General features: G+C 46.2%; 1 protein-coding gene across 2 annotated transcripts in view; it reads left to right on the forward strand.

Moving 5' to 3' along the window:
• LOC129820996 (radixin) overlaps window positions 1–24,618 on the forward strand; it is a 67,579-nt gene that overhangs the window by 23,193 nt on the left and 19,768 nt on the right. For both annotated transcript variants that reach the window (XM_055878191.1, XM_055878190.1), the window contains one exon: window positions 16,878–16,961. In XM_055878191.1, the coding sequence (XP_055734166.1) occupies window positions 16,899–16,961 (63 nt within the window). In that variant the 5' untranslated portion in view covers window positions 16,878–16,898. The remainder of the gene's footprint in view (window positions 1–16,877; window positions 16,962–24,618) is intronic.

Genomic DNA, 24,618 nt, shown 5'->3' on the forward strand with positions numbered 1-24,618 from the left:
CTAACGCTTGGAACAGGAGAGGGTCGGTGTCTTCCACGCGCGTTACGCAGCAAGAAAAGACTTGCTAGCTAAAGGTTTTTTTCATTTGTAGGGCCTGTGAACGAGCAATCGAGCCCGTTGGAATCGTCATCACGTAAAGGCATCCAGGGGAAGACGTAAGAAGTGTCCGTATAGTCATAGCAACGACAGTGCCCGTTTAAATGACTTCAGAAAAGTGGCCAACGTTTCTCAAATCTGACTCCATGTCAGGGAAATTGCTGTAGAATGGGCTCTGTTCCACTTAGAGACAAAATTTCAACTCCTATAGAAACTATAGACTGTTTTCTATCCAATAATAATAATAATATGCATATTGTACGATCAAGGATTTTGTGGGAAGCCGTTTAAAAAATTAGCCACATTAGCATAAATAGTCTAAACAGCGCCCCCATCCCCAACAGGTTAAATCCCTGTTAAGTGGTGTGGGGCAGCTTTTTACAATTACATTAAACCAATCCCGCAAGGTGTCTGCCACGTTGTCAGCCACCTGTTACGCACGTGCACACATGCATATGTGCAGACATGTGTACACGTGTGCACGCACACACACACATAGTCTTGTATAAATAACCTTAAAACTTCTTAATAGGGGGCGCCATTTCCACTTTGGGAAAAAATAGTGCCCAAATTAAACGGCCTCGTACTCTGTTCTTACTTACTTACTTACTTACTTTATTGTCCCCATGGGGAAATTTTGTTGCAGTGTCATGTACACATTTAAAGTGGCGTTAAATACAAAACAAGATTGACAATACAACTTTCAATAACAGTCACGCACAAATAAAAAAATAAAAAAAAATAATAGTAAGAAATAAGAAATAAAACATTTAAACATTTAACAGTTCTAGATCATATGATATCCATATTATTATTACTATTGGATAGAAAACACTCTGAAGTTTCTAAAAACTATATATGTGAGTAAAACAGAACTCATTTGGCAGGCAAACTTCCAAACAGGAAATGAAAATTCTGAAATGGGTCTCTGTGAAGGGCTTCGCCTATTCAATTGCCTTGTATTTATGGATATGTATGCATTTCATACGCCTTTCACTAGATGGACATTCTAAAACAAAACGATTTATTGTGGAACTAGGACTCCTTGCACTGCATTCTGATGAAAGATCATCAAAGGTAAGAGAATATTTATGATGTTATTTTGTATTTTTATGGAATATGTTGACTCCAACATGGCGGAGAATGGCTGAGCCCTGTCTCAGATTATTGTATGCTGTGCTTTTTACTAAAGTTATTTTTTAAAATCTAACACAGCTGTTGCATTAAGAATCAGTGTATCTTTAATTATATGTCCAACAAGTTTTTCTGTTAGATTACGTGACTCTCTAAAATTTCTCCGGACAATTTGGAGCATTTTGGCGCCATGTTCACAATATAAAACCAGGATTTGTAGCTATAAATATGCACATTTTCAAACAAAACATAAATTTATTGTATAACATGATATTATAAGACTGTCATCTGATGAAGTTGTTCAAAGGTTAGTGATTATTTTTATCTCTATTTGTGGGTTTTGTAAAAGCTATCTTTGCGGTGAAAAAATGGCATTGTGTTTTGGGCTATTGTGGTGAGCTGTAACGGCAGTCTATTTCGCCCTCCTCATCGGACGAGGAGAAGAGCTAGATTGCCGTTACAGAACCACCCACCTAACTCGGACCAAGCAGCGTGGCAACGGGCAGCAGCGGCCAACTACACAGGACTCCTGGACATGGGAGGAAATTTTGGAGGGGAAAGGACCCTGGGCAGAGCCAGAGGAGTATCGCCGCCCCAAAGCAGAGCTGGAGGCAGCAAAAGCGGAGAGGCGGCGTTTCGAGGAGCTAGCTCGGCAGCAGGAGCCGGATCTGGGTTACACCACTTGGGAGGAAATAGAAAGGTGGTCGGTTGACCCAGGGAGAGTGCCCGGAGCCCGCCTGGGATTCGATGGAGCAATGTGCGGAGCGATACCGGCGAATGGGGTTAGCACGACGGCGCGGTAAGAAGCCCGAGAAGAAATCCCAAAAATGTCTTTGGGGGGGGGGGGGGATAAAAGGTAGTGTGGCGAAGGCAGGTAGGAAACCTGCGCCCACTTTCCATGCTTACCGTGGAGAGCGGGAGTACGGGCAGACACCATGTTATGCGGAAGAGCGCACGGTGTCTCCTGTACGTGTGCATAGCCCGGTGCGGGTTATTCCACCTCCCCGCACTGGCCGGGCTAGATTGAGCATTGAGCCATGTGCCATGAAGCCGGCTCAACATATTTGGCCTCCAGTACGTCTCCTTGGGCCGGTGTACGCATGGTGTCCCCGGTTCGCCAACACAGCCCAGTGCAGGTTATTCCACCTCCCCGCACTGGACGGGCTACGGGGAGCATTCAACCAGGTAAGGTTGGGCAGGCTCGGTGCTCAAGGGAGCCAGTACGCCTGCACGGTCCGGTATATCTGGTGCCACCTTCCCACCCCAGCCCAGTACCATCAGTGCCTACACCATGCACCAGGCTTCCAGTGCGTCTCCAGAGCCCTGATCCTCCTCCACGCACTCTCCCTGTGGTGCGTGTCTCCAGCCCAGTACCTCCAGTTCCGGCACCACGCACTAAGCCTCCTGTGCATCTCCAGAGCCCTGTACGCACTGTTCCTGCTCCCCGCACTAGCCTAGAGGTGCGTGTCTCGAGTCCGGTACCACCAGTTCCGGCACCACGCACCATGCCTACTGTGTGCCTCAGCAGGTCAGAGTCGGCCGTCTGCTCAACGCTGCCTGCACTGCTCGCCTGCCCAGCGCAGTCTGAGCTGCTTGCCTGCCCAGCGCCGTCTGAGCCATCCGTATGCCCTGCGCCATCTGAGCCATCCGTCTGCCTAGCGCCATCTGAGCCGCCCGTCTGTCCCGAGCCATTAGAGCCGTCCGTCAGTCAGGAGCCGCTAGAGCCGTCAGTCAGTCCAGAGCTGCCCTCCAGTCATGAGCCGCCCTCCAGTCATGAGCCGCCCTCCAGTCATGAGCCGCCCTCCAGTCATGAGCCGCCCTCCAGTCATGAGCCGCCCTCCAGTCATGAGCCGCCCTCCAGTCATGAGCCGCCCTCCAGTCATGAGCCGCCCTCCAGTCATGAGCCGCCCTCCAGTCATGAGCCGCCCTCCAGTCATGAGCCGCCCCTCAGTCATGAGCCGCCCCTCAGTCATGAGCCGCCCCTCAGTCATGAGCCGCCCCTCAGTCATGAGCCGCCCCTCAGTCATGAGCCGCCCCTCAGTCATGAGCCGCCCCTCAGTCATGAGCCGCCCCCAGTCATGAGCCGCCCCCCAGTCATGAGCCGCCCCCCAGTCATGAGCCGCCCCCCAGTCATGAGCCGCCCCCCAGTCATGAGCCGCCTTCCAGTCATGAGGGGCCCGCCAGTCATGAGCCGCCTTCCAGTCATGAGGGGCCCGCCAGTCATGAGCCGCCTTCCAGTCATGAGGGGCCCTCCAGTCATGAGGGGCCCTCCAGTCATGAGCCGCCCGCCAGTCATGAGCCGCCCGCCAGTCAGGAGCCGCCCGCCAGTCAGGAGCCGCCCGCCAGTCAGGAGCCGCCCGCCAGTCATGAGCCGCCCGCCAGTCATGAGCCGCCCGCCAGTCAGGAGCCGCCCCCCAGTCAGGAGCCGCCCCCCAGTCAGGAGCCGCCCCCCAGTCAGGAGCCGCCCCCCAGTCAGGAGCCGCCCCTCTGTCCTGAGCTGTCTCCTCTATCTAGGGGGGACCTTTGTGAAGTTTCCTAGACCAGGGTCGGGGGCGAGGGTCGCCACTCAAAGGACGCTAAAGAGGGGGACAAAGACAATGGTGGAGTGGTGTCCTCGTCCTGCGCCGGAGCCGCCCCCGCGGACAAATGCCCACCCAGACCCTCCTCTTGAGTTTTAGGGGTGCGTTCAGAGTCCGCACCTCAGGAGGGGGGTACTGTAACGTCCTGACCAGAGTTCTTATGTGTTGTACTTGTTTTAGTGTTGGTCAGGACGTGAGCTGGGTGGGCATTCTATGTTGTGTGTCTAGTTTGTCTGTTTCTGTGTTCAGCCTAATATGGTTCTCAATCAGAGGCAGCTGTCAATCGTTGTCCCTGATTGAGAATCATATATAGGTGGCTTGTTTTGTGTTGGGATTTTGTGGGTGGTTGTTTTCTGTGTCAGTGTTTGTGCCACACGGGACTGTGATGGTTAGTTTGTTTGTTATTTTGTATAGTGTCTTGTTTTCATGTTCATTAATAACCTCTACCGACCCCCCCCTCCCGGATCCGGGATCCTCCTCATTAGAAACGCTGACTAGCATAGCCTAGCCTAGCACCACAGGGAATATCATATAATATAATTTCATGAAATCACAAGTCCAATACAGCAAATGAAAGATAAACATTTTGTGAATCCAGCCAACATGTCTGATTTTTTTAAATGTTTTACAGCGAAAACACAACATATATTTATGTTAGCTCACCACCATATCCAAAAAACACAGCCATTTTTTCACAGCAAAGATAGCTTTCACAAAACCCACAAATAGAGATAAAAATAATCACTAACCTTTGAACAACTTCATCAGATGACAGTCTTATAACATCATGTTATACAATACATTTATGTTTTGTTCAAAAATTTGCATATTTATAGCTACAAATCCTGGTTTTACATTGGTGCCATGATCATAAATGGCTCCAAAACAGCCGGAATAATTACAGAGAGCAATGTGAAATACATAAATACTCATCATAAAACATTTATGAAAAATACATGTTGTACACATAATTAAAGATAAACATCTTGTGAATCCAGCCAACATATCCGATTTTTAAAATGTTTTACAGCGAAAACACAACATATATTTATGTTAGCTCATGTAACGGCAATCTAGCTCTTCCTCCTCCTCGGACGAGGAGAGGCGAGAAGGATCGGAGGACCAATGTGCAGCGTGGTAAGTTTCCATGATTTAAGTCCCATTCAAAACAATATTTTCCCTAACTCCTTACCCTAACCTTTAACTTAAAACCTAACCTTAACCCTAAACCTACAGTGGACCTAGCTCCTAAACCTAAATGTAACACTAATTCTAACCTTAACCCCCTAGAATAGCATTTGACCTTGTGGGGACTAGCAAAAGTTGCTTGTTTATTATTCTTGTGGTGACTTCACATACACATGGTTTGTCGAGATCTGTGTGGAAGAACTTGACTGACCTACACAGAGCCCTGACCTCAACCCCATTGAACACCTTTGGGATTAATTGGAAAGCTGACTGCGAGCCAGGCTTAATCGCCCAACTTTAGTGCCTGACCTCACTAATGCTCTTGTGGCTGAATGGAAGCAAGTCCCAGCAGCAATGTATTGGGGTGGAAAACCTTCCTAGAATATTGGAGGCTATTATAGCAGCGAAGGGGGGACCAACTCCATATTAATGCCCATGATTTTGGAATGAGATGTAATATGAGCAGGTATCTACATACTTTTGGTCATGTAGTGTGTATATACAGTACCAGGAAAAATAAACAATTTAATCAATTTTAGAATAAGGGTGTTACGAAACAAAATGTGTATAAAGTCAAGGGGTGTGAATACTTTCCCAATATATATCCCACTGTATATATATCAGTGCCTTGTCACGTTCTGACCTTAGTTTCTTTTTTATGTCTTTATTTTAGTTTGGTCAGGGCGTGAGTTGGGGTGGGCATTCTATGTTGTTATTCTATGTTTTGTTCTGTGTGTTATATTTCTATGTGTTTGGCCTAGTATGGTTCTCAATAAGAGGCAGGTGTCGATCGTTGTCTCTGATTGAGAATCATACTTAGGTAGCCTGTTTTCCCTGTTTTGTGGGTAGTTATTTTCTGTGTCTGTGTTTCACCATACGGAACTGTTTCGGTTGTTTGTTCATGTTTTGTTATTTTGTTCTGTGTTTATTTGATTTATTAAAAATCTATTATGGACACTTACCACGCTGCACATTGGTTCGATATTTCCTACTCCTCCTCAGACGAAGAGGAGGAGCACTGTTACATGCCTTCAGAAAGTATTCACACCCCTTGACTTTTTCCACATTTTGTTGTGTTAAGGCCTGCATTTAAAATTGATTTAATTTCGATTTTTTTTGTCAGCCTACACACAATATCCCATAATGTCAAAGTGGAATTATTTTTTTTAACATGTTTTCACTTTGTGATTATGGGGTTTTGTGTAGAGGTCGACCGATTTATGATTTTTCAACGCCGATACCGATTATTGGAGGACCAAAAAAAGCCGATTCCGATTAATCGGTCGACCTCTAATATTGTGTGTAGATTGGTGAGAAAATAATAACTATTTAATAAATGTTGAATTCAGGCTGTAACACAACAAAATGTGGAATAAGTCCAGAGGTATGAATACTTTCTAAAGACACTTATATACAAACCAAACCCTTCATACAGCCCGATCCTAACCCTCCGTAACCCTAATTTACACAACACATAAATAGACACAGTACTTACTGTATATATAGACACCAAAGCCGTAACCCACTAATCCCCCAACAGCCCTGTCCTGATCTGCTAATTCACTGACTACCAACATGTCAACATCCTCCTCTAATAATACCTGACCTACTGCTTTCTACAGTGGGACAAAAAAAGTATTTAGTCAGCCACCAATTGTGCAAGTACTCCCACTTTAAAAGATGAGAGAGGCCTGTAATTGTCATCATAGGTACACTTCAACTATGACAGACAAAATGAGAAAAAAAAATCCAGAAAATCACATTGTAGGATTTTTAATGAATTTATTTGCAAATTATGGTGGAAAATAAGTATTTGGTCACCTACAAACAAGCAAGATTTCTGGCTCTCACAGACCTGTAACTTCTTCTTTAAGAGGCTCCTCTGTCCTCCACTCGTTACCTGTATTAATGGCACCTGTTTGAACTTGTTATCAGTATAAAAGACACCTGTCCACAACCTCAAACAGTCACACTCCAAACTCCACTATGGCCAAGACCAAAGAGCTGTCAAAGGACACCAGAAACAAAATTGTAGACCTGCACCAGGCTGGGAAGACTGAATATGCAATAGGTAAGCAGCTTGGTTTGAAGAAATCAACTGTGGGAGCAATTATTAGGAAATGAAAGACATACAAGACCACTAATAATCTCCCTCGATCTGGGGCTCCACGCAAGATCTCACCCCGTGGGGTCAAAATGATCACAAGAACGGTGAGCAAAAATCCCAGAACCACACGGGGGGACCTAGTGAATGACCTGCAGAGAGCTGGGACCAAAGTAACAAAGCCTACCATCAGTAACACACTACGCCGCCAGGGACTCAAATCCTGCAGTGCCAGACGTGTCCCCCTGCTTAAGCCAGTACATGTCCAGGCCGTCTGTAGTTTGCTAGAGAGCATTTGGATGATCCAGAAGAAGATTGGGAGAATGTCATATGGTCAGATGAAACCAAAATCTAACTTTTTGGTAAAAACTCAACTCGTTGTGTTTGGAGGACAAAGAATGCTGAGTTGCATCCAAAGAACACCATACCTACTGTGAAGCATGGGGGTGGAAACATCATGCTTTGGGGCTGTTTTTCTGCAAAGGGACCAGGACGACTGATCCGTGTAAAGGAAAGAATGAATGGGGCCATGTATCGTGAGATTTTGAGTGAAAACCTCCTTCCATCAGCAAGGGCATTGAAGATTAAACGTGGCTGGGTCTTTCAGCATGACAATGATCCCAAACACATCGCCCAGGCAACGAAGGAGTGGCTTCGTAAGAAGCATTTCAAGGTCCTGGAGTGGCCTAGCCAGTCTCCAGATCTCAACCCCATAGAAAATCTTTGGAGGGAGTTGAAAGTCCGTGTTGCCCAGCAACAGCCCCAAAACATCACTGCTCTAGAGGAGATTTGCATGTAGGAATGGGCCAAAATACCAGCAACAGTGTGTGAAAACCTTACAGAAAACGTTTGACCTCTGTCATTGCCAACAAAGGGTATATAACAAAGTATTGAGAAACTTTTGTTATTGACCAAATACTTATTTTCCACCATAATTTGCAAATAAATTCTTTAAAAATCCTACAATGTGATTTTCTGGATTTTCTTTTCTCATTTTGTCTGTCATAGTTGAAGTGTACCTATGATGAAAATTACTGGCCTCTCTCATCTTTTAAAGTGGGAGAACTTGCACAATTGGTGGCTGACTAAATACTTTTTTGCCCCACTATGTGCATGCTCTTCTAGCATTGCACCTCTCTCCTCATGCACACTCTTGATAGGTCCTCTCTCCTTGTGCACGCTCCTGATAGAGCCGCTCTCCTCTTGCATGCTCCTGATAGATCCGCTATCCTCGTGCACGCTTCTGATAGATCCTCTCTCCTCGTGCACACACAAAAGGCACATCCTCTGCTTGTGCACACTGCTCTAAGTGTGTGCATGCCATTCAAGCTTCTGTCTCTGGCATGCACACCCCTCTAACTGCTAGTGCATTGTCCCCATCTGCATCTCTGCTGCTGCTGGCCGGTGATGTACTGTATATAGCAAGGCCAGTGCTGTCAGTCTGTCTGCTGAGTTGGCTAACTATGCACTGGGATTTTTACTCCCTCTGTCACACTTCTTATTGGAGATCTCCGCTCGGCTCTAACTTGCTCTCTCTCTCTCAATTCAATTTCATATTCAATTTAATGGCTTTATTGGGAAACATATGTTTACATTGCCAAATCAAGTGAAATATATAATTAACAAAAGTGGAAAAAAACAAAAATGTACAGTAAACATTACACTCACAAAAGTTCCAAAAGAATAGACTTTTCAAATGACATATTATGTCTATATACAGTGTTGCAATGATGTGCAAATAGTTAAAGTATAAAAGGGAAAATAAATAAACATAAATATAGGTTGTATTTACAACGGTGTTTGTTCTTCACTGGTTGCCCTTTTCTTGTGGCAACAAGTCACTAATCTTGCTGCTGTGATTGCACACTGGTATTTCACCCAATAGATATGGGAGTTTATAAAAATTGGATTTGTTTTTGAATTCTTTGTAATCTGAGGGAAATATCTGTCTCTAATATGGTCGTACATTTATTTGGCAGGAGGTTAGGAAGTGCCGCTCAGTATCCACCTCATTTTGTGGGCAGTGTGCACATAGCCTGTCTTCTCTTGAAAGTCAGGTCTGCCTTCGGCGGCCTTTCTCAATAGCAAGGCTATGCTCACTGAGTCTGTACTCTCTCTCTCTTTCTCTCCATATGCCAATCTCTTTCCTCTATCAGCCTCTACTCTTCCTTCCTCCCTTAGGTTATATCCGGTTGATACTGTACCTCTGGCTCTGGCTGAGCCTGACTTGCTGCAGTCACAGACACACACTGAAGCAAAGAAAGTTATTAGACACTGACTGGAAGGGAGATAGATGGCCACATATTGGCGCTGAAGCTACAAATGACCCATATAGTTATGATGGGCTAAATTAATATTTGGTTATGAGACTTGTTATTTATTTGTTTATTAGGATCCCCATTAGCTTTTGCAGCAGCTACTTTTCCTGGGGTCCACAAAAAAACACAGAACATGACAAGTAACAAAACACTGATACATTGATAGACAAGGACAGTCACAGAAATGTAAAATACAATGATTTACAAACAATGTGTGTTTGTTTCTCCCTTCACAGTCCCCGCTGTTCCATGAGTTGTTTTTTAATACAGTTTAACGGTAATTTTGCTGTTTGCTTGAGAAATTGGAGATGGAACGGAGTTCCATGCGATCATTGCTCTGTATAAAACTGTGCATTGCTGTGAATTCGTTTCGGACTTGGCGACTGTAAAGAGACCCCTGGTGGTATGTTAGCAGTTAATATCTTGTCAACCCTCAACAAGGAAAGACTGGCATGCATGTTGTTGATGTTAGTTCTGCATGTGTAGTTAAAAGGCATGCTGCTCTGTTTTGAGCTAGCTGCAGCTTTGCTAGGTCTTTCTTTGCCGCCCTTGGCCATATTACCAGACAGTAATCAAGATGGGACAAGACCAGCGCCTGAACAACTAGTACAGTTGATTTTTGTGTCAAAAACACAGAACCTCTTTTTATAACACACACCCCTCCCCATCTTCACAACGACTTTGTAAATATGACTTGCCAATGATAATTGACCATCCAATGTTATACCTAGGAGTTCAGCTTCCTCAATTTGCTCAATGGTCACAACCTTTAATTACAACTCCAGCTGGGGTTTAGATCTTAGAGAATGTTTAGAACCAAATACAATGCGTTTAGTTTTAGATGTATTTAAGTCAAGTTTATTACTAAGCCACCATTATGATACTGACTAACTCCTCATATAGATTTTCAGTGAGCACACTGGATTTGGGTGCTGACATGAGTGTGGAATCATCCGCATACATAGTCATTCTAGCTTTGTGTAAGACCAGTAGCAAATCATAAAAAATAGAGAAGAATAATGGCCCAAGGCAACTGCCCTGAGGGACACTGCACTATACATATCTGATGTTAGAGAAGCTTCCATTGAAGAACACTCTCTGGGTTCTATAGGATAAATAACTCTCCAACCATGTAATGGCAGGTGATGTAAAGCCATAGCAAGTATGTTTTATTTATGTCAATAACATCAAAGGCTGCACTGAAATCTAACAATACAGCTCCAACTATCAACTTATCATCAGTAAAAGGTGCTGTGTGCTTGTTTTTAATATAGTCAGTTAATTTACTTTATTTTTTTTTACCTGCTGAAGAGTCAGTCTCACTCCACTTTAGCATTCTTTTTTTTCTTTGCTCTTCCTGAGGTATCTGTCTGTTCCTCAGTGGCTTTGGGCTTCAGAGCCTCCTTATCCCCATCTTTCTTTTTCTTCCTCCTCCTCTTCTTCACTCCTCCTGAGGTTTCTGTGGGTTTGGCTTCCTCAGCCATTACACATTACATTTAAAATAGATAAAGTTCCACGTAAATCTGGCAACCCTAAAAATCATACATTTTCAAGTATACCGACTGTCATGAGCAGGTAAAGTAAGATGATCATCATTATCAATCATCAGTCATCTGAGTCAGTGCAGTGCAAGTTGAGTGCTCTTCTCTAGATGCATGCTGAAAGTCTGTAGTTAACTTGTTCTCTGAAAAATACAATTGTATTTCGTCAAACACTATCCCCCGTCAGTTTACTAAAAACAGGCAGCAAACTGATTGGGCGGCTGTTAGAGCGAGCAAAGTGCTTTACTATTTTTTGTTTCCCATCAAGTTGTCTATACCTGGTGGCTTATCATTATTAATGGATAACAATAGTTTTTACAACTCTCCCACACTAACTTGACCAAATTCAAAACGCCAATCCTTCTCTTTCATTATTAGATCATTTATACAAAAATATGATGCTTCACTGTTCAATGTAATTTCATTTCACTAGTGAAATAGCAATTGAAATTAATGGCAATATCAAAAGGTTTTGTTTTAAATGACCCATCAACTTCATTTAACGATGTAGATGTATTGGGTTTTCTGCCCATGATGCTCATTCAAGGTACTCAAGTATTTTTCTATTTTGTTTTATGTCATTTATCTCTGTTTGGTAATATAATGTATTATTCTCTTAAGTTTAGTCACCACATTTCTCAATTCACAGTATGTCAAACAATCAGCTGAGAAAAAAAACAAATAATCATCCTGAGCATGCCACCTCTTTTGCATTATTCCTTTGAACCATACCATTTTTCAATTCATCATTAATCCAGGGGGCTCTAATGGTTCTCACAGTTGCATGCTTGTCAATCATTTGTATGAATAATTGTACAAATACTTCCGGTGTTGCATCTGGATTCACTTCCTCATGCACATCAGACCAACATAAAGATGTAAAAAATGTATCAAAAGAATCCTAAGAAAACATTTTGTATGATCTCTTATGAATTTCTTTAGGCCCAACCTTTGGCACTTTGGCTTTCCTTGTTATTGCCAAAATGTTATGGCCACTACAGCCAATGAAAACTAAAATTGCTTTGGAGCAAAGTTCTGTAGCATTAGTGAAGATGTGATCAAAGTGGATGTCACAGATCCAACACTATTGGTATGCACTCTAGATGGTTAAGTGATAAACGGGGTTACATTACAGGCATTAGGCACAGTTAGAAGTTTCCTCTTGAGACATCAGCTACAGTTGAAGTTGGAAGTTTACATACACTTAGGTTGGAGTCATTAAAACTCGTTTTTCAACCATTTGTGGCCTGCTGGAGGTCATTTTGCAGGGCTCTGGCAGTGCACCTCTTTGCACAAAGGCGGAGGTAGCGGTCCTGCTGCTGGGTTGTTGCCCTCCTACGGCCTCCTCCACGTCTCCTGATGTACTGGCCTGTCTCCTGGTAGCGCCTCCATGCTCTGGACACTACGCTGACAGACACAGCAAACCTTTTTGCCACAGCTCGCATTAATGTGCCATCCTGGATGAGCTGCACTACCTGAGCCACTTGTGTGGGTTGTAGACTCCGTCTCATGCTACCACTAGAGTGAGAGCACCGCCAGCATTCAAAAGTGACCAAAACATCAGCCAGGAAGCATAGGAACTGAGAAGTGGTCTGTGGTCACCACCTGCAGAACCACTCCTTTTTTGGGGGTGTCTTGCTAATTGCCTATAATTTCCACCTTTTGTCTATTCCATTTGCACAACAGCATGTGAAATTCATTGTCAATCAGTGTTGCTTCCTAAGTGGACAGTTTGATTTCACAGAAGTGTGATTGACTTGGAGTTACATTGTGTTGTTTAAGTGTTCCCTTTATTTTTTTGAGCAGTGTATTTGGCTAAGGTGTATGTAAACTTTCGACTTCAACTCTAGTTGCTAACCAGTCAATGTTCAGGTCACCCAGAAAATAGACCTCTCTGTTGACTTCACACACATTATCAAGCATTGCACACATATTAGAGGTTGACCGATTAATCGGAATGGGCAATTAATTAGGGCCGATTTCTAGTTTTCATAACAATCGGTAATCAGAATTTTGACACCGATCATGGCCGATTACATTGCACTCCACGAGGAGACTGGGTTGCAGGCTGACTACCTGTTATGCGAGTGCAGCAAGGAGCCAAGGTGAGGTGCTAGCTAGCATTAAACTTATTTTATAAAAAACAATGAATCTTAACAATCACTAGTTAACTACACATGGTTGATGTTATTACTAGTTTATCTAGCTTGTCCTGCGTTGCATATTATCGATGCGTGCCTGTTTATTTGTCATTGAATCACAGCCTACTTCGCCAAACGGGTGATTTAACAAGCGCATTCACGAATGAAGCACTGTCGTTGCACCAATGTGTACCTAAGCATAAACATCAATGCCTTTCTTAAAATCAATACACAAGTATATATGTTTAAACCTGCATATTTAGCTAATATTGCCTGCTAACTTGAATTTCTTTTAGCTAGGGAAATTGTGTCACTTTTCTTGCGTTCTGTGCAAGCAGAGTCAGGGTATATGCAGCAGTTTGGGCCGCCTGGCTCGTTGCGAACTGTGTGAAGACCATTTCTTCCTAACAAAGACCGTAATTAATTTGCAAGAATTTTACATAATAATGACATAACACTGAAGGTTGTGCAATGTAACAGCAATATTTAGACTTTGGGATGCCACCCGTTAGATAAAATACAGAACGGTTCCGTATTTCACTGAAAGAATAAACATTTTGTTTTCGAAATTATAGTTTCCGGATTTGACCATATTAATGACCTAAGACTCGTATTTCTGTGTGTTATTATATTATAATTTAGTCTATGATTTGATAGAGCAGTCTGACTGAGCGGTGGTAGGCAGCAGCAGGCTCGTAAGCATTCATTCAAACAGAACTTTCCTGCGTTTTGCCAGAAACTCTTCGCTGTGCTTCAAGCACAGGTGCATCAAAGCGGGGACCGAGAGACTGAAAAACAGCTTCTATCTCAAGGCCATCAGACTGTTAAACAGCCATCACTAACATTGAGTGGCTGCTGCCAACATACTGACTCAACTGTAGCCACTTTTAATAATGGAAAAATTGATGTAATCAATTTATCACTAGCCACTTTATATAATGCTTACATACCCTACATTAATCATCTCATATGTATATACTGTACACTATACCATCTACTGCATCTTGCCATCTTGATGTAATGTATCACTAGCCACTTTAAACAGTACCACTTTATATAATGTTTTCATATCCTACATTACTCATCTCATATGTATATACTGTACACTATACCATCTACTGCATCTCGCCATCTTGATGTAATGTATCACTAGCCACTTTAAACAATGCCACTTTATATAATGTTTTCATATCCTACATTACTCATCTCATATGTATATACTGTACTCTATACCATCTACTGCATCTTGCCTATGCCGTTCGGCCATCACTCATTCATAGATTTTTTATATACATATTTGTATTCATTCCTTTACACTTGTGTGTATAAGGTAGTTGTTGTGAAATTGTTAGGTTATATTACTTGTTAGATATTACTGCGTGGTCGGAACTAGAAGCACAAGCATTTCGCTACACTCGCATTAACATTTGCAAACCATGTGTATGTGACAAATACATTTGATTTGATTGCGCTGTTTAGCCTATCAACTCCCGAGATTAGGCTGGCAATACTAAAGTACCTATTAGAACATCCAATAGTCAAAGGTTAATGAAATACAAATGGTATAGAGAGAAATAGTCCTATAATAACTACAACCTAAAACGTATTAACTGGGAATATTGAAGACTCATGTTAAAAGGAACCACCAGCTTTCATATGTTCTCATGTTCTGAGCAAGGAACTTAAACGTTAGCTTTTTTTACATGGCACATATTGCACTTTTACTTTCTTCTCCAACACTTTGTTTTTGCATTATTTAAACCAAATTGAACATGTTTCATTATTTATTTGAGACTAAATAGATTTTTTTGATGTATTATATTAAGTTAAAATAAGTGTTCAGTATTGTTGTAATTGTCATTATTACAAATATATATATAAAAATCGGCCGATTTTATCAGTATCGGCTTTTTTGGTCCTCCAATAATCGGTATCGGCGTTGAAAAATCATAATCGTTCGACCTCTAACACATATTATGCAAATACTGACTGTTAGCACTTGATGGCATATAGCAGCATCACAAAAGAATAGGCTTTAGATGGGGCAGGTGAACTTTCAACTACAACACTTCAAAAACATTTAACATGAGATCAAATATGAGGAATATGGCTCTGAACATATACAGCAACACCTCCCTATAGGGTATTCCTGTCTTTTCTGTAGATGTTATATCTCTGTATTGCTACTGCTGTCTGCCTGTTCTGAGGCCTCTGTGTTCTATAGATGTGATTTAAGATGGCGTATGTTTTCATTAACGTTTAAAGGGTCTTATGACTTTTAGCTTTGGCACAGACATAGTTCTGATATCTTGGATTGCATTGGATTGAGTCCAATATTGCCCCTGGTGCAAATCTGAAAGACTTAATTTATTTCCTTTTTTGTCTCCGTCTTTGGCCTACATCTCAGCTCCTAGAACAGAACTACACTGCGCTATTTACTCATGAAGTTCAGCTGGCATTGAGGATTTATTTTTAAAGCGGTGAATAATTCAAACCCAGGGAGTTCTGTTTCTGTACCAGAGGTATTTACTCATTGACGCGCTAAGCACTGGTTCTCAATCCTGGTCCTGGGGACCCGGAGGGGTGGACATTTTTGTTTTTGCCCTAGCACCACACACCTGATTCAATCATCAAAGCCTTTTGATGAGTTGATAATTTGAATCAGCTGTGTAGTGCTAGGGCAAAAACAAAATGTGCACCCCTCCGGGTCCCCAGGACCAGGATTGAGAACCAGTGCGCTAAAGGGCCATCGGAGAATCCTCAGTCAAATGGCTGCTGCTGCTATTCTGGTGCCAAATAACTGCTATTGTACCCTCTTTCTGTGAAGCTCGGTGCCTCGGGACGAGAGGAGAGGGGGAGAGAAATGGGACAGACAGAGAGAGAGAGAGAGAGAGAGTGAGAGAGGGGATCATTTCAACAGAGCAAGTGTGACTCACTTAGATTCTGGCCCGGAGCACTTTCTGGCTTATTTTGTGTCTTATGAGCTGCATCATGTAAATTGACAGGAGTTTGTTTTTTTATTGTGTTTCGTCTTCAGGGGGTATGTCTGTGGCACAGCCCTTTTGGAAGCATCGTTGCTCAACTTTTTTTATTTATTTAATTTTTTATTGAACCTTTTTATTTAACTAGGCAATCACTTAAAGGGGTTGACCTAAATTCTAAAGTGAGAATGAGAGCCTGTCTGACTTGTGTGCTCGTGGCGTGCATATGTAGTGTGTGAGTAGATGTCCTACAAGAGGTTAGAGATATTTCTAGAAGAATGATAAGAAGTGGAGCACACACACTTGCATGTCTTCAGCAGTAGACTGCACAGGTGCCCACTCAACTCAGTCCGATAACTCCAACATCCACGTGAACACGCATTAGGCTACAGTATATGCAGCTAAAGCCCTTGGCCCTCTCTTTTCAGTTACCCGGCAGTGGTGGTGTATCAGTGTAGTGGACTCTCACTTTGTACTGCTGTACATTAACAGTATGTGTTCTCTTCTCTCCAGCTGTGAGATGGAGGGATGCAGCTAAGGAGACTGACGGAGGGAGGGGGAAGGGAGGGGGAGCATGCTGCCAAGTGGGTTCTGTGTGACACATATCTGTGGGACATTAACATGTGCATCTGTTTCCTCTGAATTTGCTGTGCTCATATTGGTCTTGTCAAAACCAGCACCTTGGAAGAGAATTACCCTGCTGTGCACAAATGTTTCCTCTCCTTTTGCTTAAAGTACTGTGTGTTTATGAACATATGAGTTACTAATGGGTATTCTGTCTGTCTGTCTGTGTAGATCAATGTGCGGGTCACCACCATGGATGCAGAGTTGGAGTTTGCCATCCAGCCCAACACCACCGGCAAACAGCTCTTTGACCAGGTAAGCATGGGGTTGACTTAGAACAGACACACACACTATAGAGGGTCAACAAGGCTGGGAGCTGGTCTAGTTAGAGCCTGTATGGGTATTGTCAGGAACAGAGAGGGAGAGACTGAGACAGAGAAACAGAGCATTCATTGTGCAGAGCAGTGACAGAGAGAGGCCAGTGGAGACTCCCACAGAGAGGTGGGAGGCCAGTGTGTGTGTTGTGTGCAGAAAGGGCAGCTTTCAGTAGCAGAACTCGGGTGGGCTACAGGAGACTGCTGGAGCAGCAGAGAGCGAGAGGCATAGGCAGAGAGATGTAGAGACAGATATTGTTTGCATGTGTTTCCCAAGGAAGCTGATTGAGACAGGAAATGGCTGTGTATGTGAGTTGAGGAAATGCTGATATTTGAAACCTTTTACCTCGTAATGTGGTTCACGTTGACAGTCAGTTCAATTTGCAACTCCATTCCAGTCCAAAGATTGTTAGCAACTAGTTATCTCTGTAGTGCTGGACTGGAGCCCAGCTCTGACTCAGCAGGCATCCTCTTCTGCTGACTCTGCTTGTCATACAGGCAGAGTCACATCAGTGAACACACTGGACTCCAATGACACACTCAGTCACTGGACTCCAATGACACACTCAGTCACTGGACTCCAATGACACACTCAGTCACTGGACTCCAATGACCTTTACTTACAATCTTGCATGCACACCATGTCATAATCGCTACAACACATACATATATATACACACACACTACAAGATACTCTGTTGCATTTTCTACAAAATAATTTCTCTCTAACGCTCTCTTGCTTTCTCTCTCTCAAACACTACACTGGGCCAACTGTTGATCTAAGGCTGATGGCCGATTGTTCCCTCCTCTCCCGAAATCGTGATTTGTTCAAAGCACCGGAACTAATACTGCTTTTGTCTCATGCATCCTGTTGTACCATGACTGATCTATGATACCATTTCTGTTGAACTGGTCTGTCCACGAGAGATGAAACTCAGCCTAACCTATGACCTGACCCATCACCTTATTATGTACAGTCGTGGTCAAAAGTTTTGAGAATGACACAAATATTAATTTTCACAAAGTTTGCTGCATCAGTGTCTAGATATTTTTGTCAGATGTTACTATGGAATACTGAAGTATAATTACAAGCATTTCATAAGTGTCAAAGGGCTTTTTAATTGACAATTACATGAAGTTGATCCCAAAAAATCTATTTGCAGTGTTGACCCTTCTTTTTCAAGACCTCTGCAATCCGCCCTGGCATGCTGTCAATTAACTTCTGGGCCACATCCTGACCAATGGTAGCCCATTCTTGCATAATCAATGCTTGGAGTTTGTCAGAATTTGTCGGTTTTTGTTTGTCCACCCGCCTCTTGAGGTTTGACCACAAGTTCTCAATAGGATTAAGGTCTGGGGAGTTTCCTGGCCTTAGTATTCTTTGTTTTCTTTATTATTTTAGTTAGGTCAGGGTGTGACATGGGGAATGTTTGTGTTTTATCGGTTTTGGGTGGTTATATGGTAAAGGGGGTGTTGGGTGTAGTGTATGGGTTTGTGTTGAGTGTATGTGTCTAGCTGTGTCTATGTTGGTGTAGTTGTCTAGGAGAGTCTATGGTTGCCTGAATGGGTTCCCAATTAGAGACTGCTGATTTCTGTTGTCTCTGATTGGGAGCCATATTTAGGGTAGCCATAGGCTTTCGTTTGATGTGGGTAATTGTCTATGTTATACGTTTGTAGCCTGTGTGTGCACTACGTTCATAGCTTCATGGTCGTTTTATTGTTTTGTTAGTGTGTAAGTGTTTTGTTTCGTTTTGCCTTCGTCATCAATAAAAGGAAGATGGCTTATTTTCCAAATGCTGCGTTTTGGTCCGTCAATCCTCCACACGATCGTGACAGAATTACCCACCAATACAGGACCAAGCGGCATGTAAAGCGGCAACAGGACCCACCTACACAGGATTCTTGGACATGGGAGGAGATACTGGATGGTAAGGGGCCTTGGGCACAACCGGGAGAATATCGCCTTTCTCGTGAAGAGCTGGAGGCAGCTAAAGCCGAGAGGAGGCGATATGAGGAGGCAGCACGGAAACAAGGCTGGAAGCCCGTGAGTACAACCCAAAAATTTCTTGGGGGGGGCCTTAAAGGGAGTGTGGCGAAGTCAGGTAGGAAACCTGCGCCTACTCCCTGTACTTACCGTGGAGAGCGAGAGTACGGGCAGACACCGTGTTACGCAGTAGAGCGCACGGTGTCTCCTGTACGCGTGCATAGCCCGGTTCGGTACATTCCAGCTCCACGTATCGGCCGGGCTAGATTGAGCGTTGAGCCGTATGTCATGAAGCCGGCCCAACGCATCTGGTCACCAGTGCGTCTCCTCGGGCCGGCGTACATGGCACCAGCCTTACGCATGGTGTCCCCGGTTCGCCTACATAGCCCGGTGCGGGTTATTCCACCTCCCCGCACTGGTCAGGCGACGGGGAGCATACAACCAGGTAGGGTTGGGCAGGCTCAGTGCTCAAGGGAGCCAGTACGCATGCACGGTCCGGTATTTCCGGCGCCACCTCCCCGCCCCTACCCAGTACCACCAGTGCCTCCTCCACGCACTAGTCCTATGGTGCGTGTCTCCAGCCCTTTACCACCAGTGCCTAAACCACGCAACAAGCCTCCTGTGTGTCCCCAGAGTCCTGTGCGTCCTGTTGCTGCTCCCCCGCACTAGCCCTGAGATGCGTGTCCCCAGTCCGGTACCACCAGTTCCGGCACCACGCACTAGGCCTAATGTGCGTTCCCAGGGTCCAGTATGCCCTGTTCCTTCTCCCCGCACTAGCCCGGAGATGCGTGTCCCCAGCCCGGTACCACCAGTTCCGGCACCACGCACCAGACCTACAGTACGCCTCAGCCGGCAAGAGTCTGCCGTCTGCACAGCGATGCCTGAACTGCCCGTCTGCCAAGCGCCATCTGAGCCATCCGTCTACCCAGCGCCATCTGAGCCATCCGTCTACCCAGCGCCATCTGAGCCATCCGTCTGCCCCGAGCCATTAGAGCCGCCCGTCTGTCCCGAGCCGTCAGAGCCGTTCGTCAGTCAGGAGCCGCTAGAGCCATTCGTCAGACAGGATCTGCCAGAGCCGCCAACCAGACAGGATCTGCCAGAGCCGCCAACCAGACAGGATCTGCCAGAGCCGCCAACCAGACAGGATCTGCCAGAGCCGCCAACCAGACAGGATCTGCCAGAGCCGCCAACCAGACAGGATCTGCCAGAGCCGCCAACCAGACAGGATCTGCCAGAGCCGCCAACCAGACAGGATCTGCCAGAGCCGCCAACCAGACAGGATCTGCCAGAGCCGCCAACCAGACAGGATCTGCCAGAGCCGCCAACCAGACAGGATCTGCCAGAGCCGCCAACCAGACAGGATCTGCCAGAGCCGCCAACCAGACAGGATCTGCCAGAGCCGCCAACCAGACAGGATCTGCCAGAGCCGCCAACCAGACAGGATCTGCCAGAGCCGCCAACCAGACAGGATCTGCCAGAGCCGCCAACCAGACAGGATCTGCCAGAGCCGCCAACCAGACAGGATCTGCCAGAGCCGCCAGCCAGACAGGATCTGCCAGAGCCGCCAGCCAGACAGGATCTGCCAGAGCCGCCAGCCAGACAGGATCTGCCAGAGCCGCCAGCCAGACAGGATCTGCCAGAGCCGCCAGCCAGACAGGATCTGCCAGAGCCGCCAGCCAGCCAGGATCTGCCAGATCCGCCAGCCAGCCATGAGCAGCCAGATCCGTCAGCCAGCCATGAGCAGCCAGATCCGTCAGCCAGCCATGAGCAGCCTGGGCCGTCAGCCAGCCATGAGCAGCCTGGGCCGTCCCTCAGTCGGGAGCTGCCGTTCCTCAGTCGGGAGCTGCCGTTCCTCAGTCGGGAGCTGCCGTTCCTCAGTCGGGAGCTGCCGTTCCTCAGTCGGGAGCTGCCGTTCCTCAGTCGGGAGCTGCCGTTCCTCAGTCGGGAGCTGCCGTTCCTCAGTCGGGAGCTGCCGTTCCTCAGTCGGGAGCTGCCGTTCCTCAGTCGGGAGCTGCCGTTCCTCAGTCGGGAGCTGCCGTTCCTCAGTCGGGAGCTGCCGTTCCTCAGTCGGGAGCTGCCGTTCCTCAGTCGGGAGCTGCCGTTCCTCAGTCGGGAGCTGCCGTTCCTCAGTCGGGAGCTGCCGTTCCTCAGTCGGGAGCTGCCGTTCCTCAGTCGGGAGCTGCCGTTCCTCAGTCGGGAGCTGCCGTTCCTCAGTCGGGAGCTGCCGTTCCTCAGTCGGGAGCTGCCGTTCCTCAGTCGGGAGCTGCCGTTCCTCAGTCGGGAGCTGCCGTTCCTCAGTCGGGAGCTGCCGTTCCTCAGTCGGGAGCTGCCGTTCCTCAGTCGGGAGCTGCCGTTCCTCAGTCGGGAGCTGCCGTTCCTCAGTCGGGAGCTGCCGTTCCTCAGTCGGGAGCTGCCGTTCCTCAGTCGGGAGCTGCCGTTCCTCAGTCGGGAGCTGCCGTTCCTCAGTCGGGAGCTGCCGTTCCTCAGTCGGGAGCTGCCGTTCCTCAGTCGGGAGCTGCCGTTCCTCAGTCGGGAGCTGCCGTTCCTCAGTCGGGAGCTGCCGTTCCTCAGTCGGGAGCTGCCGTTCCTCAGTCGGGAGCTGCCGTTCCTCAGTCGGGAGCTGCCGTTCCTCAGTCGGGAGCTGCCGTTCCTCAGTCGGGAGCTGCCGTTCCTCAGTCGGGAGCTGCCGTTCCTCAGTCGGGAGCTGCCGTTCCTCAGTCGGGAGCTGCCGTTCCTCAGTCGGGAGCTGCCGTTCCTCAGTCGGGAGCTGCCGTTCCTCAGTCGGGAGCTGCCGTTCCTCAGTCGGGAGCTGCCGTTCCTCAGTCGGGAGCTGCCGTTCCTCAGTCGGGAGCTGCCGTTCCTCAGTCGGGAGCTGCCGTTCCTCAGTCGGGAGCTGCCGTTCCTCAGTCGGGAGCTGCCGTTCCTCAGTCGGGAGCTGCCGTTCCTCAGTCGGGAGCTGCCGTTCCTCAGTCGGGAGCTGCCGTTCCTCAGTCGGGAGCTGCCGTTCCTCAGTCGGGAGCTGCCGTTCCTCAGTCGGGAGCTGCCGTTCCTCAGTCGGGAGCTGCCGTTCCTCAGTCGGGAGCTGCCGTTCCTCAGTCGGGAGCTGCCGTTCCTCAGTCGGGAGCTGCCGTTCCTCAGTCGGGAGCTGCCGTTCCTCAGTCGGGAGCTGCCGTTCCTCAGTCGGGAGCTGCCGTTCCTCAGTCGGGAGCTGCCGTTCCTCAGTCGGGAGCTGCCGTTCCTCAGTCGGGAGCTGCCGTTCCTCAGTCGGGAGCTGCCGTTCCTCAGTCGGGAGCTGCCGTTCCTCAGTCGGGAGCTGCCGTTCCTCAGTCGGGAGCTGCCGTTCCTCAGTCGGGAGCTGCCGTTCCTCAGTCGGGAGCTGCCGTTCCTCAGTCCGGAGCTGCCGTTCCTCAGTCCGGAGCTGCCGTTCCTCAGTCCGGAGCTGCCCCTTAATTCAGTGGGGTTAATGTGGAGGGGGGTCATTTGGAGGAAGCTAAGGAGGCGGTTAGTGACTGTGGTGGGGTGGGGACCACGACCAGTACCGGAGCCGCCACCGTGGAAGGAAGCCCACCCAGACCCTCCCCTAGACTGTGTGCTGGTGCGCCCGGAGTTCGCACCTTAAGGGGGGGGTTATGTCACACCCTGGCCTTAGTATTCTTTGTTTTCTTTATTATTTTAGTTAGGTCAGGGTGTGACATGGGGAATGTTTGTGTTTTATCGGTTTTGGGTGGTTATATGGTAAAGGGGGTGTTGGGTGTAGTGTATGGGTTTGTGTTGAGTGTATGTGTCTAGCTGTGTCTATGTTGGTGTAGTTGTCTAGGAGAGTCTATGGTTGCCTGAATGGGTTCCCAATTAGAGACAGCTGATTTCTGTTGTCTCTGATTGGGAGCCATATTTAGGGTAGCCATAGGCTTTCGTTTGATGTGGGTAATTGTCTATGTTATACGTTTGTAGCCTGTGTGTGCACTACGTTCATAGCTTCACGGTCGTTTTATTGTTTTGTTAGTGTGTAAGTGTTTTGTTTCGTTTTGCCTTCGTCATCAATAAAAGGAAGATGTCTTATTTTCCAAATGCTGCGTTTTGGTCCGTCAATCCTCCACACGATCGTGACAGGCCATGGACCCAAAATATCGATGTTTTGTTCCCCGAGCCACTTAGTTATCACTTTTGCCTTATGGCAAGGTGCTCCATCATGCTGGAAAAGGCATTCTTCGTCACCAAACTGTTCCTGGATGGTTGGGAGAAGATGCACTCGGAGGATGTGTTGGTACCATTCTTTATTCATGGCTGTGTTCTTAGGCAAAATTGTGAGTGAGCCCACTCCCTTGGCTGAGAAGCAATTCCACACATGAATGGTCTCAGGATGCTTTACTATTGGCATAACACAGGACTGATGGTAGCGCTCACCTTGTCTTCTCCGGACAAGCTTTTTTCCAGATGCCCCAAACAATCAGAAAGGGGATTCATCAGAGAAAATTACTTTACCCCAGTCCTCAGCAGTCCAATCCCTGTACCTTTTGCAGAATATCAGTCTGTCCCTGATGTTTTTCCTGGAGAGAAGTGGCTTCTTTGCTGCCCTTCTTGACACCAAGCCATCCTCAAAGTCTTCGCCTCACTGTGCGCGCAGATGCACTCACACCTGCCTGCTGCCATTCCTGAGCAAGCTCTGTACTGATGGTGCCCCGATCCCACAGCTGAAACAACTTTAGGAGACGGTCTTGGCGCTTGCTGGACTTTCTTGGGCACCCTGAAGCCTTCTATACAACAATTGAACCGCTTTCCTTGAAGTTCTTGATGATCCAATAAATGGTTGATATAGGTGCAATCTTACTGGCAGCAATATCCTTGCCTGTGAAGCCCTTTTTGTGCAAAGCAATGATGACGCATGTGTTTCCTTGCAGGTAACTATGGTTGACAGAGGAAGAACAATGATTCCAAGCACCCTCCTTTTGAAGCTTCCAGTCTGTTATTCAAACTCAATCAGCATGACAGAGTGATCTCCAGCCTTGTCCTCGTCAACACTCACACCTGTGTTAACGAGAGAATCACTGACATGATGTCAGCTGGTCCTTTTGTGGCAGGGCAGAAATGCAGTGGAAATGTTTTTTTGGGGATTCAGTTAATTTGCATGGCGAAGAGGGACTTTGCAATTAATTGCAATTCATCTGATCACTCTTCATAACATTCTTGAGTATATGCAAATTGCCATCGTTAAGAAGGCAGCAGACTTTGTGAAAATTAGTATTTGTGTCATTCTCAAAACTTTTTGCCACGACTGTATTACTGCCCCCCAGTAGTGACATCCCAAAAAACAGGCTCCTAGCCTGGCCCATGCATGCTTTCTGAACCTAACACTAAAACTGAAACTAAATCATATTACAACAAAATAGATATATTTTTAGACAACTAAATAAAATTTAAATTAAAACTGGCAAATCAGGTCTGAATACTGTAATTAAACTGAATTCTAAATCAAATTCGATAACATATTTAATCAACCTAATACTTATTTTCCCCAATAGCACAAAGAGGCTGCAGAGATAACAGAGATAGCCTGCAGAGTTCTGTCTTACTATCCAGGTCTGTGCACAAACAATTCAAGCTTCTACTAAAATCC

This window comes from Salvelinus fontinalis, chromosome 23, assembly GCF_029448725.1.
Source record: "Salvelinus fontinalis isolate EN_2023a chromosome 23, ASM2944872v1, whole genome shotgun sequence".
NCBI classification, from domain to species: Eukaryota; Metazoa; Chordata; class Actinopteri; order Salmoniformes; family Salmonidae; genus Salvelinus; species Salvelinus fontinalis.